Source organism: Nicotiana tomentosiformis, chromosome 5 (genome assembly GCF_000390325.3).
Source record: "Nicotiana tomentosiformis chromosome 5, ASM39032v3, whole genome shotgun sequence".
NCBI classification, from domain to species: Eukaryota; Viridiplantae; Streptophyta; class Magnoliopsida; order Solanales; family Solanaceae; genus Nicotiana; species Nicotiana tomentosiformis.
In genome coordinates this window covers 137,582,075-137,597,678 of record NC_090816.1, presented here as the reverse complement: position 1 = coordinate 137,597,678, position 15,604 = coordinate 137,582,075, and the positions used below count along the sequence as shown (strand labels likewise).

General features: G+C 40.6%; 1 protein-coding gene across 1 annotated transcript; it reads right to left on the bottom strand.

Annotated features, from left to right (window-relative positions):
• Nucleotides 1-3,120, bottom strand: LOC104117950 (small ribosomal subunit protein uS4y). Its single transcript, XM_009629101.4, has 3 exons — nt 2,958-3,120; nt 1,537-1,918; nt 1-376 (listed from the first exon to the last, which is right to left on the bottom strand). Exons 1-3 carry the CDS (start codon nt 2,983-2,985, stop codon nt 193-195), a joined length of 594 nt encoding a protein of 197 aa, XP_009627396.1. The 5' UTR covers nt 2,986-3,120; the 3' UTR covers nt 1-192.
• Between the last annotated feature and the right edge of the window lie 12,484 nt (nt 3,121-15,604).

Below are 15,604 nucleotides of genomic sequence, written 5' to 3'. Positions count from 1 at the left end.
TTAAGTAGTAAAAATAGGTCGAGCTTTGGAATTTAGATCAAATTCATACCTAGACATAGTTCTCTCTTAATTACCAGGATAACAGCTTCAAAGTAAATGTAGTCCAAAAGCCTAGAGAGCAAAATTAACTCAAAAATTGCAGATACGAGACGTACTACATTGGAATTAAGCTCCACATATGAAAATAAGAGATCATTCTTCATCATCCTCATCTCCATCTCCACCAGAAGCCTTCTTTGCAGCAGATTTTTGGTTCTTTCTCTTTACTCTTCCAGGACGCCCACCACCGAAAGGACTAGTGAGAGAGAAGTCAATGTGCTTCTGGGAGTCCAGTCTCACCATAAAGGACGGAACATTCACCACCTGCCTTCCAACCCTGCAACACAACAATATTAGTACACGGAAACCCAAAGAAAGAAAAAATTGAGGAAACCTGTGGGCAATCGAGTGCGAGTGTTGAAAGGTAAAAGTTAATGTTCACAGAATTATATAAAGAAAAGATCAACTCATAGAAAACTACTTCGCAAAATAGAGTCAGCTCCATACACGCCGAAAAACATACGACTTTGCAAACCTCACCTGATTTCAATCTATTAGCGCATTAACAAATAATGCAATAGATGACACGTCTAATTTTTGCTTCTTCTAGTTAAAAAAATATCTGTTGGTGGAAGTATAACAAGTACAAATTTAGCTTCTAAGAACACCTAGTAACTCAAACCACTTTGAGATGCATTAACATAAATTACACTGAGCGAATAAACAAGATCTTATCAAGAAAATGGTCTAGATTCTCAAAACTCTATGATTCAATCAGATTCCATGTTTACGAAAGCAAAACCACTTCCACAAACAACAGATAATATATCCTTGTTGAGATATTATTCTGATAAACTGGTTTTCACAAACTCACTGGGAATATTGTTTTGTTCAATAGCAATTTAAAACAATAGGGAACGTAGATTAATTGCTATGCATAATGCTTCCAAAATAAAAACAACCTCAGTTTACAGAAACAATCTTTAGAAATCTTCAGACTAAGAATCTTGGTTCCTTAGTTAAAGCATCTTGGTAAAAGCCTTTAGGATATGTTCTGAAATCATTAGGTCAAAAGAACTTCGACTTCTTCAGTCGAGCACCTAAAAAAGAAAAGCCAAGACCTGAACATAGGAACTTCGAGAAGAGCACATCTATAAAAACATTTCTACTCTGAATTTCATATTTATGTTAAAGTTCTTTAGCAGAAAAGAATGCATCATAAATGAAATTTTTAGAAAGAAAATCACAATGATACGCTCATCACAACAGTCCCTCGAAATGTGCGATCAAAGGCTAGAACAATTGCTAGATATTAAACTGCCCGCCTACCAACCATATCATAAGTGCCACATACCATTGCACCATAGCAGATAATTAAAAAAGTATTCACTTCAGGATCCCGCTACCATACATTCAGACACAGGAAAAATTGGAAATAAGGTATAGACTAAGCTTGTTTATTTGAACTTTGTCACTAAAACTGGCAACAAATTTTACCTGATATGCCTTTGCCTAATTAGCACTCTTGCATGATGGATAGACTTAGCCATGCCAGTCTTGAAGACGAGGGTTTGGAGACGACGCTCAAGAAAGTTCTCCACAGTGAGAGACAAGACATAATCGAGCTTGTTCTGGCTCTCATCCAATAACCCATATCTGTTCATCCTCCTCATGAGTGCTTCGCCTTCAAAAATACGACGTGGGTCCTTCTCGTCTAATGTCAGAAGCATTCTTGCAGCATTCCTGATACGGCTCAAAGCATACTGAACTCTCCAAAGCTCCCTCTTGCACCTCAATCCATATTCTCCTACGAGCTTCAACTCTGCATCCAATCGCTCCTTTTCATAGGGACGACGAGGCTTCTTAAAGGTCTTCCCATCTGAGGTACATATCAAATTATAAAAATAAATATATGCTAAAACTATTAAGATAAAACACAGATAGAAACAATGGTATGCATCTTGAAGATCTTTAAAAAGGTATTAATGCATGTCACCGACTTTTTTTCAAATTAAGTTCTTTTGTCAGCTGACAATACACTACAATTTCATACAAAATTTGTAGTGGATTGTCAAAATACAACTCTTGTAACATAATGCAATCCAATCCATACTACCAAGAATTTTAAAAAAAGGGCAGTGCACTAAGCTACCACTATGCACAGGGTACGGGGAAATGCCGGACCACAAGAGCTTGATCATACAAAAACATGCATCAACCCGAAAATGAGCTGGGGTAGCCTATAAGATCCTTTGGGCATGTTTCATTCCAAAAAGATGATATTTCCTTAGAGACAAATTAGGCAGTTCCCTGAAACTACTCTAAATTCTTTACATCCCTCCACGGGCATAAAAATCTCTAAAATATTCCAATATTTATCAGCTGATCATGAAGAAATGAAGTTCCTACAATGGCATAAAGCATTATAACATAAGAATAAAAGCTCAACTCTTCTTCTAACATTATGTATCCATATTGCCACGTATATGATCATACAAAAACAGTCATCAATCCCAAAACGAGCTGGGTCAGTTATTTTGAATCTTCTATATCTTTCTGCTCAATTTGGGCATGTTTCGTTCCAATATTAAAACTAGAGATTCTTGAAATCTTTTACATCCTTCCACTGACATACAAATCTCGGAAGAACACTGCACCTAATACCAATAACAGCTACCAACTACTAATTTGTATCGCGTATTAGATTCTTTAGCTTCCTAACTTATAACTGGTCGATTTTATCAACACCGTCAAAATGAACCCTACAAATTGCTTAAATTCCTACTAATTATTAAAAGACAGAGAAATCAGCAGGACAAACACAAACAATCATGATTAGTCAGACATCAGATATTATATAAATAAAGAAATAACACGGCAAACGGATAAAGAGAAAGAACACAAATTTGAAGACTTACAGTTACGATAAAAGGCGACGTGGACCATGTTTCCCTGTCACCGCCGCTGTCGTCGGCGATCTGCTGAACGGAACGGGAAGGGGAAAGGATATGATCAGAAACTAGGGTTTTCAGCTAGCCCTTTATATTTCAGCTCTAATCCCTAATGGGCTATAATGTCTCATAACTGATATGGGTTTAACGTCAGGCCCAATAAATTTGTTTTTCTAAAAAAAAAAAGACTTTATCTCAGCTCATTTTATTTTCTTTCATCTAAGAACTATTTTAATTTATGATTTTTTTGTTATTTCTCACTCGATGTAAGGCCTAAGTTAATTCGGGTTCCCACTTCGCAAGGCCCATTCAAGAAGAAATACTTCTTAACGTGAATTTTTTCATATCTAGGCTCGAACTTGAAACCACTGATTAAAGATGGAAGATCCAAACTTTCCCACAACAATTCTTGTTAGTTTTAATTTTCACTTGCGCCCCAAAATTTAGATTCTGAGAACTTTATAGAAAAATTTTACGTGAACTTTTTTTAAGAAAAAAGTTTTGGCATTTGATTGAGGAATGAGAATCATTTTTAAAAATAATTGTTAAAGATTTGTAATAATGTTAGCAAACGAATGAGTGATTAGATTAAAATAACTTGATAGTAATGTGTAAATGTTAGTTGGAGCAGTGACATAAACATAAGAATTAAGATAATTATAATTATAATTATAAATGATATCCGCTTAAAAGTAAGAGAAATTATTTTTTCCTTTTGGTAAAAAAATTTGTTTGACAAAAATATTTTGATAATCAAACATCAAAAATGAAGTACTTCCTTGTTTTTCTTGATTCTGATTTGTAATATGTAGTTGCAACTCATCTTATATTATTTTTTGTATGGCTTCAACTTTATCAAAAGCATTCTTCTCTTCTACCTTTTACCTCTTCACTATTATGAACTGTAACGATCCACCCGGTCATTTTGAGAATTAGTGTCTCGTTCGATGGCTTAAGGTCTCGAGCAGCTTCATATTATGTGTTATGACTTGAGTGTGTGGTCGCGTTAGGATTTCGGATGATTCGGGATTGATTTGGACGAAGGATTCTTGCTTTAGAAGCGGTAAGAGTTGATCGGGATTTGACTTTGGTGTAGACGACTCTAAAATGGCATTTTAATGATCCCAATAGCTTTATATGGTGATTTTGGACGTAGACGTGCATCCGAATTTGGATTTGGAGGTCCATAGGATAATTTGAAGTATTTTGGCAAAAACATGGCAAGTTCAAGTTTTGGAAGGTGGATAGGTTTGATCGAGAGTTGACTTTATTGATATTGGGCTCGGATTTCAATTTCGAGAGCTGGATTAGCTCTGTTATGTTATTTGGGACTTGCATGCAAAATTTGACGTCATTCCGGGTTGATTTAATATGTTTCGGCACAAGTTTTGGAAGTTGGAAGATTTAGAAATTCATAAGTTCGATTCGTGGTGCGATTCGTAGTTTTGACTTTGTTTGATATGATTTGATGTCTCGAGCAGGCCCGCGTTATATTATGGAACTTGTTGGTTAGATTGGACGGGGTCCCAGGGACCCCGGGCATGTTTCGGACGAGCTTCAGATCATTTTTCATGCTTTGGGCAGGTATGGTTCTGGTGCTTCGCACCTGCGATATTTTGGAGCGCAGGTGCGGCTCCTCTTCTGCGTGAGTCTGATCGCTTCTGTGATGATTGAGGCATGGGAGGAAACTTCGCTTCTGCGGAGTTTTGCACGCAGGTGCGATGGCCGCTTTTGCGGCCCAATGACCGCATATGCGCAGCTATTCGCTTTTATGGCTCGTTTGGCACTTCTGCGTTGTCGCAGCTACGACTGTGTTTTCTGCAGATGCGAATTCTGTCATGGTAAGTTGTGTTCGCAAATGCGAACTTTTTCTCTCAAGTGCGAGGCCTCAGATGCGGCGTTTATGTTCGCAAATGCAAAAACGCTAGGCAGAACATATATTTCGAGGGTTTGTGTAACGATCCGACCGGTCGTTTTGAATATTATAACCTTATTTCTCCATTTACTGCTCAATTTATGCCTTGCTATTGATTTATGACTTACCGGATTAGTGGGTTCGGGTCCGAAAAGAATTCGGAGTGAAATGAGACACTTAGTCTTATAATTGAAAATTTAAGTTAGAAAAGTGGACCGGATATGGACCTATATATAAATGACCTCAGATTTAAATTTTGATGATTCCAATAGCTCTGTATGGTGATTTTGGGTTTTGGAGCGTGTCCGAAATATTATTTGAAGGTCCGTAGTGGAATTAGGCTTGAAATACTGAAAGTTGAATTTTTGGGAAGTTTTATGACTTGTGCGCAAAATTTGAGGTAAATCGGACGTGATTTGGTAGGTTCCGGAGTCGTTCGTAGAAATTAGAAATTTCAAAGTTCATTAGGCTTGAATTGGGGTATAATTCATGGTTTTAGCGTTGTTTTGAGGTGATTTAAGGGTTTGACTAAATCCGTATGATTATTAGGACTTGTTGGTATATTTGGTTGAAGTCTCGAGGGGCTCGGGTAAGTTTTGGATGGTTAACGGATCATTTTTTGCCTTGGTGAGATTGTTGATATCTGCTACTGCATTTTTCTGATTTTCTCTTTCGCGTTCGCGAAGAGTGTTTTCTGAGTGTGAGATTTTGTTCTTCGCGTCCACGAAGGGGAGGACGCGAACGCGAAGGTATGGTCTGTGTGTGCAGCGCGAATGCGTGAGAGGTGTCGCGTTCGCGAAGCAGAGTGAGGCTATTGGGGACCCCCGGGTCCTTGTTCTACGCGTTCGCGAGGTGACGGTCGCGTTCGCGAAGGTCTGAGCTGGCAAAGCTTCGCGTTCACGAAGCCATGGTCGCATTCGCGAAGGGTAAGATTTGCAAAGCATCGCGTTCGCGAAGGGTTAAATTTGTGGGCAGTCGAGTTGTGCTTCGCGAACGCGAGGGACCTGTCGCGTTCGCGAAGAAGAGAGGTATGGATAGAGAGTTTAAGTTTTTTGACGGATTTGAGCTCGGGAAGAGACGATTTTCGGGAGTTTTTCAAGGAAAACAACGAGGTAAGTGTTCTTAACTCAATATTGGTTAAATTACCTGAATCCATGGTTGTTTTTATCATTTAATTGGCGAATTAAGTTTGAAAAGATTGAAAACTCTCTTAGTTTAAATTGAAGATTTGAGGGTCGAGTTGAGGTCGAATTTTAGTAAAATTAGTATGGGCAGACTCGTGGTAGAATGGGCTTTCGGATTTTATAATTTTTGTCGGGTTTCGAGACGTGGGCCCCACAAGCGATTTTTGAGCTAAATTTCAGATTTTTATAAAAAATTAGTATTTTCTTATGAAATTAATTTCAAAAAATTTTATTGACTGAAATGAAGTATTTGTGACTAGATTCGAGGCATTAGGATGCCGATTTGCGAGGCAAAGGCATAGCAGAGTAAAGAGTTTCACGTTTTGAGGTAAGTAACAATTTTAAATCTGATCCTGAGGGTATTAAACCCCGGATTTTGGTATCATGTAATTATTTTGGAGGTGACGCACATGCTAGGTGACGGGCTTGTAGGCATGCACCGAGGAATTGTGACTTGGTCCGTCCCGAAAAACTGTAAAGTTAAATAATTTGTTGTTATATATATGCTCTCTATGTGTTGATAAAAAAATGACTGTAAATCATGTTAGAAATCATGCTTAGGCTATGTGATAGTACTGTTGAGTCCTACAAAGGTCGCGTACTTGTTGAATTGTCTGCTAAATGCTATATGTACTCAGTCTTAGTTTTTACTTGCACATTTTATCTCAGTCTTTGTTATTATTATTGATACATCATATCATTATTGTTTGGGCTGATTTCATGAATAATGAGAGTCCGAGAGACTGGAGAGATTTATGACTGAGAGAGGCCAAGGGCCTGATTGTGAGATATTGATATCATAGCACGTGAGTTGTCCGTGCAGCACGTGAGTTGTCCGTGCAAATCTTTATATTATACTATAGCACGTTAGTTGGACGTGCAACACGTGAGTTGGCCGTGCAGCACGTGATATTTATATTATGGCACGTGAGTTGTCCATGCAGATATCCGGAATTTGTACACCCCCAGTGAGCGTGGGTACCCATTGAGAGTGAGTAATGAGGGATGGGAGCCTAGGGAGTGATGAGGGCTGAGATCCCAGTGAGTGATTGTTGTTCTAAGAGGTTGTACTTGATTTGCATTTGTTGTTGCACTTAGTTGCTATCTGTCATTGTTGTGAAATCTCTGAAAGATTCTTGATATACAGATTACATGAAAAGAAAATGTATAAAAAATTGATTTGATATTAAACTGCCAGATTTGATAGCATGTCTATTCTTTGCTGGAATTACTAGAAATGAACTGTAACTATGTAGCTCGTTACTATTGTCATGCCCCGAACCTGGGAGCGAGACCGGCACTCGGTGCCTCACCTAACCTAGCGTACCAAATTGTGACTAAGGGACTCTGAACATATAATGTCATAATTTGCCCATGGGCCACCTTGCAAGACAATTTACGAAGCAAAATATAAACCTGAATGAAAACTAGCGCTAACTAAATATCAATATAAAGCTGGGCCGACAAGGCCGTCATAACTACTACAATTGACAAACCACCAAAATATACACACCAGGCCTACAAGCCCAACATACTGCACTAACCAACAAGATATGTCTACAGGCCTCTACTGATGGATATATTGTAATCGGAACAGGGCCCCGACATACCCATAACATATATACATATATGCAAAAGATATACACAAAAACCTAGACCCGATAACTTCGAAGGACGTGGAGCTTACCGATCAGGCTGAACTCTGGAAACACCTACTGAGGAGGTCTACCCGTCTGTCTATCTGAACCTGCATGCATAAAATGCAGCGTCCCCAGAAAAGGGACGTCAGTACGAAATAATGTACCGAGTATGTGAGGCAATAACATAACTGAAAACTGAAACTGAACTGATAATAAAATAACTGGAAGTAACTGGGAGTCAAAGATGATTTGGAGATATACTTACCTGCTGATACTGACTCAACTCCTTCAATATAGTAAGTAAAATAAATGTCCGGCCCTATAAGGCTCGGTACGTGTAACTGCTCGACCGTAGTAGGCTGGCTCATAGGTGCTAGACCATACTAGGCTCTATATCTGGCCATCCTGGGCTCGCTCATAGGCGCTCGGCCACAGTAGGCTCGGTATATATAACTTACTATCTGATTAGAGGTTGCCCAATAGGGGCTTGCCCATCGATTATAGCTCGATGGTAATGAAAATATTGTAATATTGTATATATAGGCTCTATGCTCTCTTGACTGGAAGAAGACAATACTCAATAGAATATGAAGTCCCGATAAGGAGAATACTGTAATTTATGAGACTAGGATAATGTATATAAATTCGGGAGTATGAACTTCTCTTTATGTCTCGTTATCAAACATATATAATTATGAGATCATGCCAACATGAAGGAAGGGCTTAGCCTTAACATACCTTATCACAATCTTTCCAATCACCAAGTTGAACTCTCCTCTTCTCACCTTAATCTACAACAACGATAATAATACTATCATTAAGTTACGAAAGGTACAACTATCGCACAACGAACGACATGCTTATTTTGTATTAAAACGGACAGCATCTCCCCTATAATCCTTACTTCCTTCAAATTCAAGATAACACCAACAACACCAAAAAAACAATAACAACATATATGCATTATTTCCCAACCTTATGTACACCACATAATACTACAAAACAACCCAACACACCCCAATCCCTTCATACACAAAACGACCACCGTAGTAATGTCAATAACCCGAAAACGTTACGACGAACGACCAGCCCAACATCCTGCATTTAGGTGGTGTTTTTCCATACCCTTCCTCATCCAAAACTCCACAAAACAATAGTAAATCACGCAGCCCAACAACAATACTAAACAGTCTACAAAACAGTCAGCTACAAGTGAATAACTCGATCTTACGGCTTCCGATCACCATCCTGTGAGTTCTTACAAATATAGAACAACTTACTATGCATATACAACAGTAAATAATGGATGAAAGAGAGCAGTAAACTTACCTTATTTGTTGGATAACTCAGCTCCTATCTTGGTTCTTCAAACTCTAAGCTTTACCTCTAATTAGAACTTGAAAGGGAGAGAAAATCAATTGGGGTTTGTGGGAAATTTTTGGGAGGATTTTTGCAGAGATTAAGTTTGGTTATTTTATCCTATTATCATCCTAATATATGAAGGGGATAGGCCTTTAAAAAGGCCTCTTTGAACGACCCGAACTGGCCCAGTTTTGGATGACCCGAACTGGCCCAGTTTTGGATTCTCGTTTAAGTAAGTAGGTGACAGTCCGCGTAGTCTCGCAAAAATGCCCATATCTCTCTACTCCGATATCGTATTGACAAAAGGTTTAATGTGTTGGAAAATAGACTCATAGATATTTAATTTGATAGGTGGAACACTCCATAACTCTAAGTATATTGGGAGAAAAATTATTCAGTTACATTTGTCCCAAAGTTTCAGTAAAGCTTATGAATGTAACTTGTGATGACTTTCATCGACTTTTGTTCCACCACTCGCTTGACTTCAAAACATAACACACGACTATCATACGAATAACATAAATCATAACATAACCTCCTTATTATGTTAAACACACTGGTCTCACCCTAAAAGTACATACTATAACATTCCCAACTTGTCGGCTTTCGACGAAACATTATTTTCTTCAACTCCTTTAGCTTCTGAACCTTCCAACCCTCTTTGTACTTGTTGTTCACGATCTTCAATATTTGTAACTTCCGAGGTAACATGATTAACTTGCTTTATATATATTCAAAGACGATCTCATTTTTGGGTCCTACATTAGTTTGCTCACAATGCAGTGTTACGTACAAAAATATAGGGTGTTACATCATCCCCCCCCCTCCCGGGAACATTTGTCCTCGAATGTTTACTTTTAGAGACTTTTAAATTTTTTTGAAAGAGTTTCCTCCGTACACTAGACTATAACCAACATGCATGCAGCCAGAAAACATACTATGCACGCCACACATGGCCAATGTCTATAAATAACAACATTTTGCCTCAAACAATCGTAAATCATAAATACTGAAAGTCAGGAAATAAGAGCTTACCTGATGACCTACTAGCCTGAATAGAGTTGTGTTGTAGCATCCCATATCGAGCCATATCGTCAGTTTGAAATAGGTGGGGGTATTTATACTTCATTTCTTCCTCCGCTTCCCATGTCATCTCTTCCACATTCTTGCTTCTCCATAAAACTTTCACGGAGGCTACCTCCTTATTTCATAGCTTGCGGATTTGTCGGTCTAGGATGGCAACTGGAATTTCCTCGTATGACAAGTCCTCCGTAATCTGTACATCATCTGTGGGCACCACTCTGGCAGGATCGCCAATGCACTTCCGTAGCATAGATACGTGAAAAATCGGATGGACTAACTCCAATTCTGAGGGCAATTCTAACTCGTAAGCTACTTGGACCACTCTCTGAATGATCCTATAAGGCCCAATATACAGTGGGCTAAGCTTGCCTTTCTTGCCAAACCTCATCACGCCCTTCATAGGGGATACTTTTAAGAATACCCAGCCATTAACCTCGAATTCTAAGTCTCGTCGCCGCACGTCAGAATATGACTTCTGGTGACTCTGAGTTGTCAACAGTCGCCCCCGGATAAGCTTTACTTTCTCTACGGCCTGCTAAACTAGGTCTGGCCCATGTAACCCAGATTCTCCAACATCAAACCACCCTATAGGAGATATGCACTTATGCCCATACAAAGCCTCGTAAGGAGCCATCTGGATACTGGAGCGGTAACTATTATTATATGCAAACTCGACAAGAGGTAGATGTTCATCCCAACTTCTTTTAAAATCCAACACACATGCTCGTAACATATCCTCAAGTGTCTGAATTGTGCGCTCGGCTTGTCCATCAGTCTGTGGATGAAAAGTTGTGCTGAGATTCACCTGAGTCCCTAAAACTTTCTAAAATGACCTCCAAAAATGTGTTGTAAATTGGGCCCCACAGTTAGATATAATAGATACTGGTACTCCTTGTAGTCGCACCATCTCCTTATTATATAACATTGCATAATCTTCTGTTATATATGTAGATCTGACCGGTAAGAAATGAGCTGATTTTGTGAGCCTATCGACTATCACCTACATAGAATCGAACTTACGATGAGAACGAGGTAAAACTGTGACAAAGTCCATGTTTATCACCTCTCATTTCCATGTCGGGATCTCTATAGTCTGCATTAGCCCTCCGAGCTTCTGATGCTCTGCCTTCACCTGCTGACAACTAGGACACTGGGTGACAAACTCTATACATCCTTAATGTCATGATACATCTTTGTCGACCCAGGATGAATGGATTACCACGAATAATGTGCCTCTGACATAATCCTGTCTCGTAGCCCTGCTACATCTGGAACACACAGACGACCCCTGTATCTGAGAACCCCATATCTCTTGAGCTCTAACAATAGATTCTTATGCTGCGGAACTCACTCTCTCAACTCGACCAACTCTGTGTCCTCGTACTGCCTTTCCTTGACTTTAGCTATGAGAGATAATTTTGCAGTGTTTTGGAGTACAACTCCACCATCGTTGGAATCTACTAACCGAACCCCCAAATAAGCCAATTGATGAATCTCTCTAGTTAATTGTCTTTTCTCGACCTTTTCATGTGCTAAGCTACCCATAGATCGGTGACTTAAGGCGTCTGCTACAACATTAGCTTTCCCTGGATGGTAGAGAATGTTAACATCATAATCTTTCAATAACTCAAGTCATCGCCTTTGTCGCAAATTCAACTCTTTTTGCTTGAATATATATTGCAGACTTTTATGATCTGTAAATACTTCAACATGAACACCATATAAATAATGCCGCCATGTCTTAAGTGCATGGACAACCGCAGCTAACTCGAGGTTGTGGGTTGGATAATTTTTCTCGTGCTTCCTTAACTGCCTTGAAGCATACGCAATTACCTTTCCATGTTGCATCAGGACACATCCTAACCCGACACCTGAGGCATCACAATACACGGCATAACCCTCTGGACCCTCTAGAAGTGTTAAAACTGGCGTTGAGGTCAACATGTTCTTAAGCTCTTGGAAACTCCGCTCGCAAGCCTCCGTCCACAGAAACTTAGTTGATTTCTGCGTTAACTTCGTCAATGGTTCCGAAAGGGAAGAAAAACCCTCTACGAACCTTCGGTAGTATCCTGCTAAGCCTAGAAAGCTATGAACCTCTTTCGGAGTGGTAGGTCTAGGCCAAGAATTCACGGCCTCAATCTTCTGAGTGTCTACCTTTATACCTTTATCCGAGACAATATGCCCCAAGAATGCTACAGACTTCAACCAGAACTCACATTTAGAAAACTTAGCATACAACTTACGATCACGGAGGGTTTGGAGTACCGCTCGCAGGTGGTCCATATGCTCATCCTCTGAATTTGAATAGACCAGAATATCATCAATAAATACTATCACGAATAGATCTAAAAATGGCTGGAATAGGCTATTCATCAAGTCCATAAATACGGCGGGTGCATTTGTCAACCCGAAGGACATGACAAGGTACTCGAAGTGACCATATCGGGTCCTGAAGGCTGTCTTCGGAATATATTTCAACCGAACTCTGACCTGGTGGTATCCCGATCTCAAATCTATTTTTGAAAAGAATCAAGCCCCCTGCAACTGATCAAACAAGTCATCGATCCTTGGAAGTAGATACTTATTCTTAATAGTTACCTTGTTCAGCTGCCTATAATCGATACACATCCTCAACGAGCCGTCTTTATTTCGCACAAAGAGTACCGGTGCACCCCAAGGTGAGGTACTGGGCCTGATGAAACCTTTCTCCAACAAATCTTTTAACTGCTCTTTCAACTCCTTTAATTCGGCATGTGCCATTCTATACGGAGGGATGGATATTGGTTGAGTTCCTGGAAGCAAATCGATGCTAAAATCAATCTCTCGCTCTGGAGGAATACCTGGAAGCTCATCTGGAAACACATCTGCATAATCTTTGACTACGGGAATAGACTGAAGTGTAGGTATCTCAGCATCTGCATCTCTAACTCGCACAATATGATAAATACACCCTTTTGCAATCATTTTCCTCGCCTTCAGATAGGAAATAAACCTACCTCTAGGTGTCGCTGTATTACCTACCCATTCAAGGACTGCCTTACCCGAAAAATGAAATCCGGCTGTCTTTGCTCGGCAATCAACTGTGGCATAGCAAGCTGCCAACCAATCCATGCCCATGATAGTATCAAAATCCATTATCTCTAGCTCAACTAGGTCGGCTAAGGTCTGACAATTACAAACTGCCACCGTACAACCTCGGTAAACCCGTCTAGCAATAATCGATTCTCCGACCGGTGTAGATACCGCAAAAGGATCACTTAGTAATTCAGGCACTATACCAAACTTCCCCACGACAAATGGGGTAATATATGATAAAGTAGATCCTGGGTCTATCAAGGCATAAGCATCGTGAGAGAAAATGATCAATATACCTGTCACAACGTCTGGTGAAGACTCCTAGTTCTATCGACCCGCTAAAGCATAGATACCGTTATGATTAACACCTGAACTGGAACCTCTACCTCTGCCTCGACCTCTACCAGCCGAAGACTGAGACTCGCGCCCTGAAGGATGCACGGACATAAATGATCCTATTGTTGAACTTGTTGGTTGTGCCATACCCCCAGAATCTCTATTTGGGAAATTTTGCATCAAAAGCCCCGGACGCCCACATGTATAACAAGCATCAGAACCTGCTCGGCATTGGTCCAAGTGTCCTCTACCACAGATGTCACACTGCAGCGGAAATGACCATGTCTGTCTTGAACCTCGTTGTCGCTGCAAAATCGACGCCCATGAGCTCTCACCTGGTCCTGACTGAGTATGACGGTCATACCTGTAACCCTGTAACTGAGGTGGCGGAGGCCTAGGTGGCCGTCCAAAGTACTAGGGCCTATAACTACCCTGAGACTGCTCTTGAGACCTAGGAAATCTCATCCTCTTATGCTGCCCTTGCTCGGTCCTCTTTGTACCCTACTGTCGACGCCTACCCCTTTCTATATTCTTAGTGAATGCCTGAATCCTGGAGATATCTATATTATCATACAATGCAGAGGTGACACATGCCTCGGTCAACTCTGGGGCTAACCCTGCTATAAACCTGTGGATCCTGTCACGCATAGTAGCAACTATGGATGGTGCATATCTGGCTAATGAGTCAAAACGGAGACTATACTCTCGAACACTCATATTACTCTGCTTGAGGGCTAAAACCTGATCGACCCAAGCCTGTCGGATCTCCCGCGGTAAGTACTGGTCAAGGAAGGCATCTGAAAAATTCTCCCAACTAGCTGGAGGTGCATCACGTGCCCTGGACCTCTCCAATCCCTCGTACCAAAGGATTGCTATATCTCGGAGTTGAAGAGCTACTAGCTCAACTGCCTCTTTCTCTGTGCCATGCATAACTCGAAAGATCTTGTGAAGCTGATCTATGAAATCTTACGGGTCCTCCCTCTGATCTGTCCCCGTGAACTCTGGGGGACTCAAAGCAATAAACTCTCGGACCCTTGAACTCCCAGACCCCGCAGAAGATCCTACACTAGCTAATGCCCTAGCTTGTTACTGGGTAGCTACCAATTGTGTTAACAAATGCACCACACTCCTCAAGTCCTGATCTGGTGGAAGTGGAGGGGGAACTGGATGTGCGGTATCCCTAGGAATCTCCTCAGGTGGTGGAGGAGCCGATAATGGCTGAGTAGGGGTCTTGCCTTGGGCCTCAGACTGGGACCCATCTACTGGGGGTACCTTGTTGGTCCCCTCACCTGTTGTTGTATCTCCCCTCTGGCTAGCCGTAGTCTTCCTAGTCATCGTCATCTGTGTATGTAAACACCAACATGTAAGTTTAACTCAAATTTCCTATAACTGAGTTCTACAACACGATTTAGATTTGAAATGAGGGTAACCAACTCCTAAATACCTTGTAGTTCCCTGCTAATATAATGTGGTGCACAACACATCTATAAACAAGACCCTACTAGACACGGCTTGTAGACTCCCAAGGACAGAACTTCTCTAATACCAAGTTTGTCACGCCCCGAACCTGGGAGCGAGACCAACATTCGGTGCCTCACCTAACCTAGCGTACCATATTGCGACTAAGGGACTCTGAACATATAATGTCATAATTTGGCCATGGGGCCACCTTGCAAGACAATTTACGAAGCAAAATATAAAACTGAACAGAAACTAGCGCTGACTAAATATCAATATAAAGCTGGGCCGACAAGGCCGTCATAACTACTACAACTGACAAACCACCAAAATATACATATCAGGCCTACAAGTCCAACATACTACACTAACCAACAGGATATATCTACAAGTCTCTACTGATGGATATATTGTGATCGGAACAGGGCCCCGACCTACCCATAACATATATACATATATGCAGAAGATGTACACAAAAACCTAGACCCGAAAACTCCGAAGGACGTGGAGCTTACCGATCAGGCTCAGCTCTGGAAACACCTAGTGAGGAGGTCTACCTAT

Excerpts from the sequence above, each read along its gene's own strand:
- LOC104117950 (XM_009629101.4), bottom strand. The coding sequence starts at position 2,985 with ATGGTCCACGTCGCCTTTTATCGTAACT. Across the intron at positions 1,919-2,957 it reads CGTCGCCTTTTATCGTAACT|ATGGGAAGACCTTTAAGAAG; the intron begins GTAAGTCTTCAA and ends TATGTACCTCAG. Across the intron at positions 377-1,536 it reads ATTAGGCAAAGGCATATCAG|GGTTGGAAGGCAGGTGGTGA; the intron begins GTAAAATTTGTT and ends GTTGTGTTGCAG.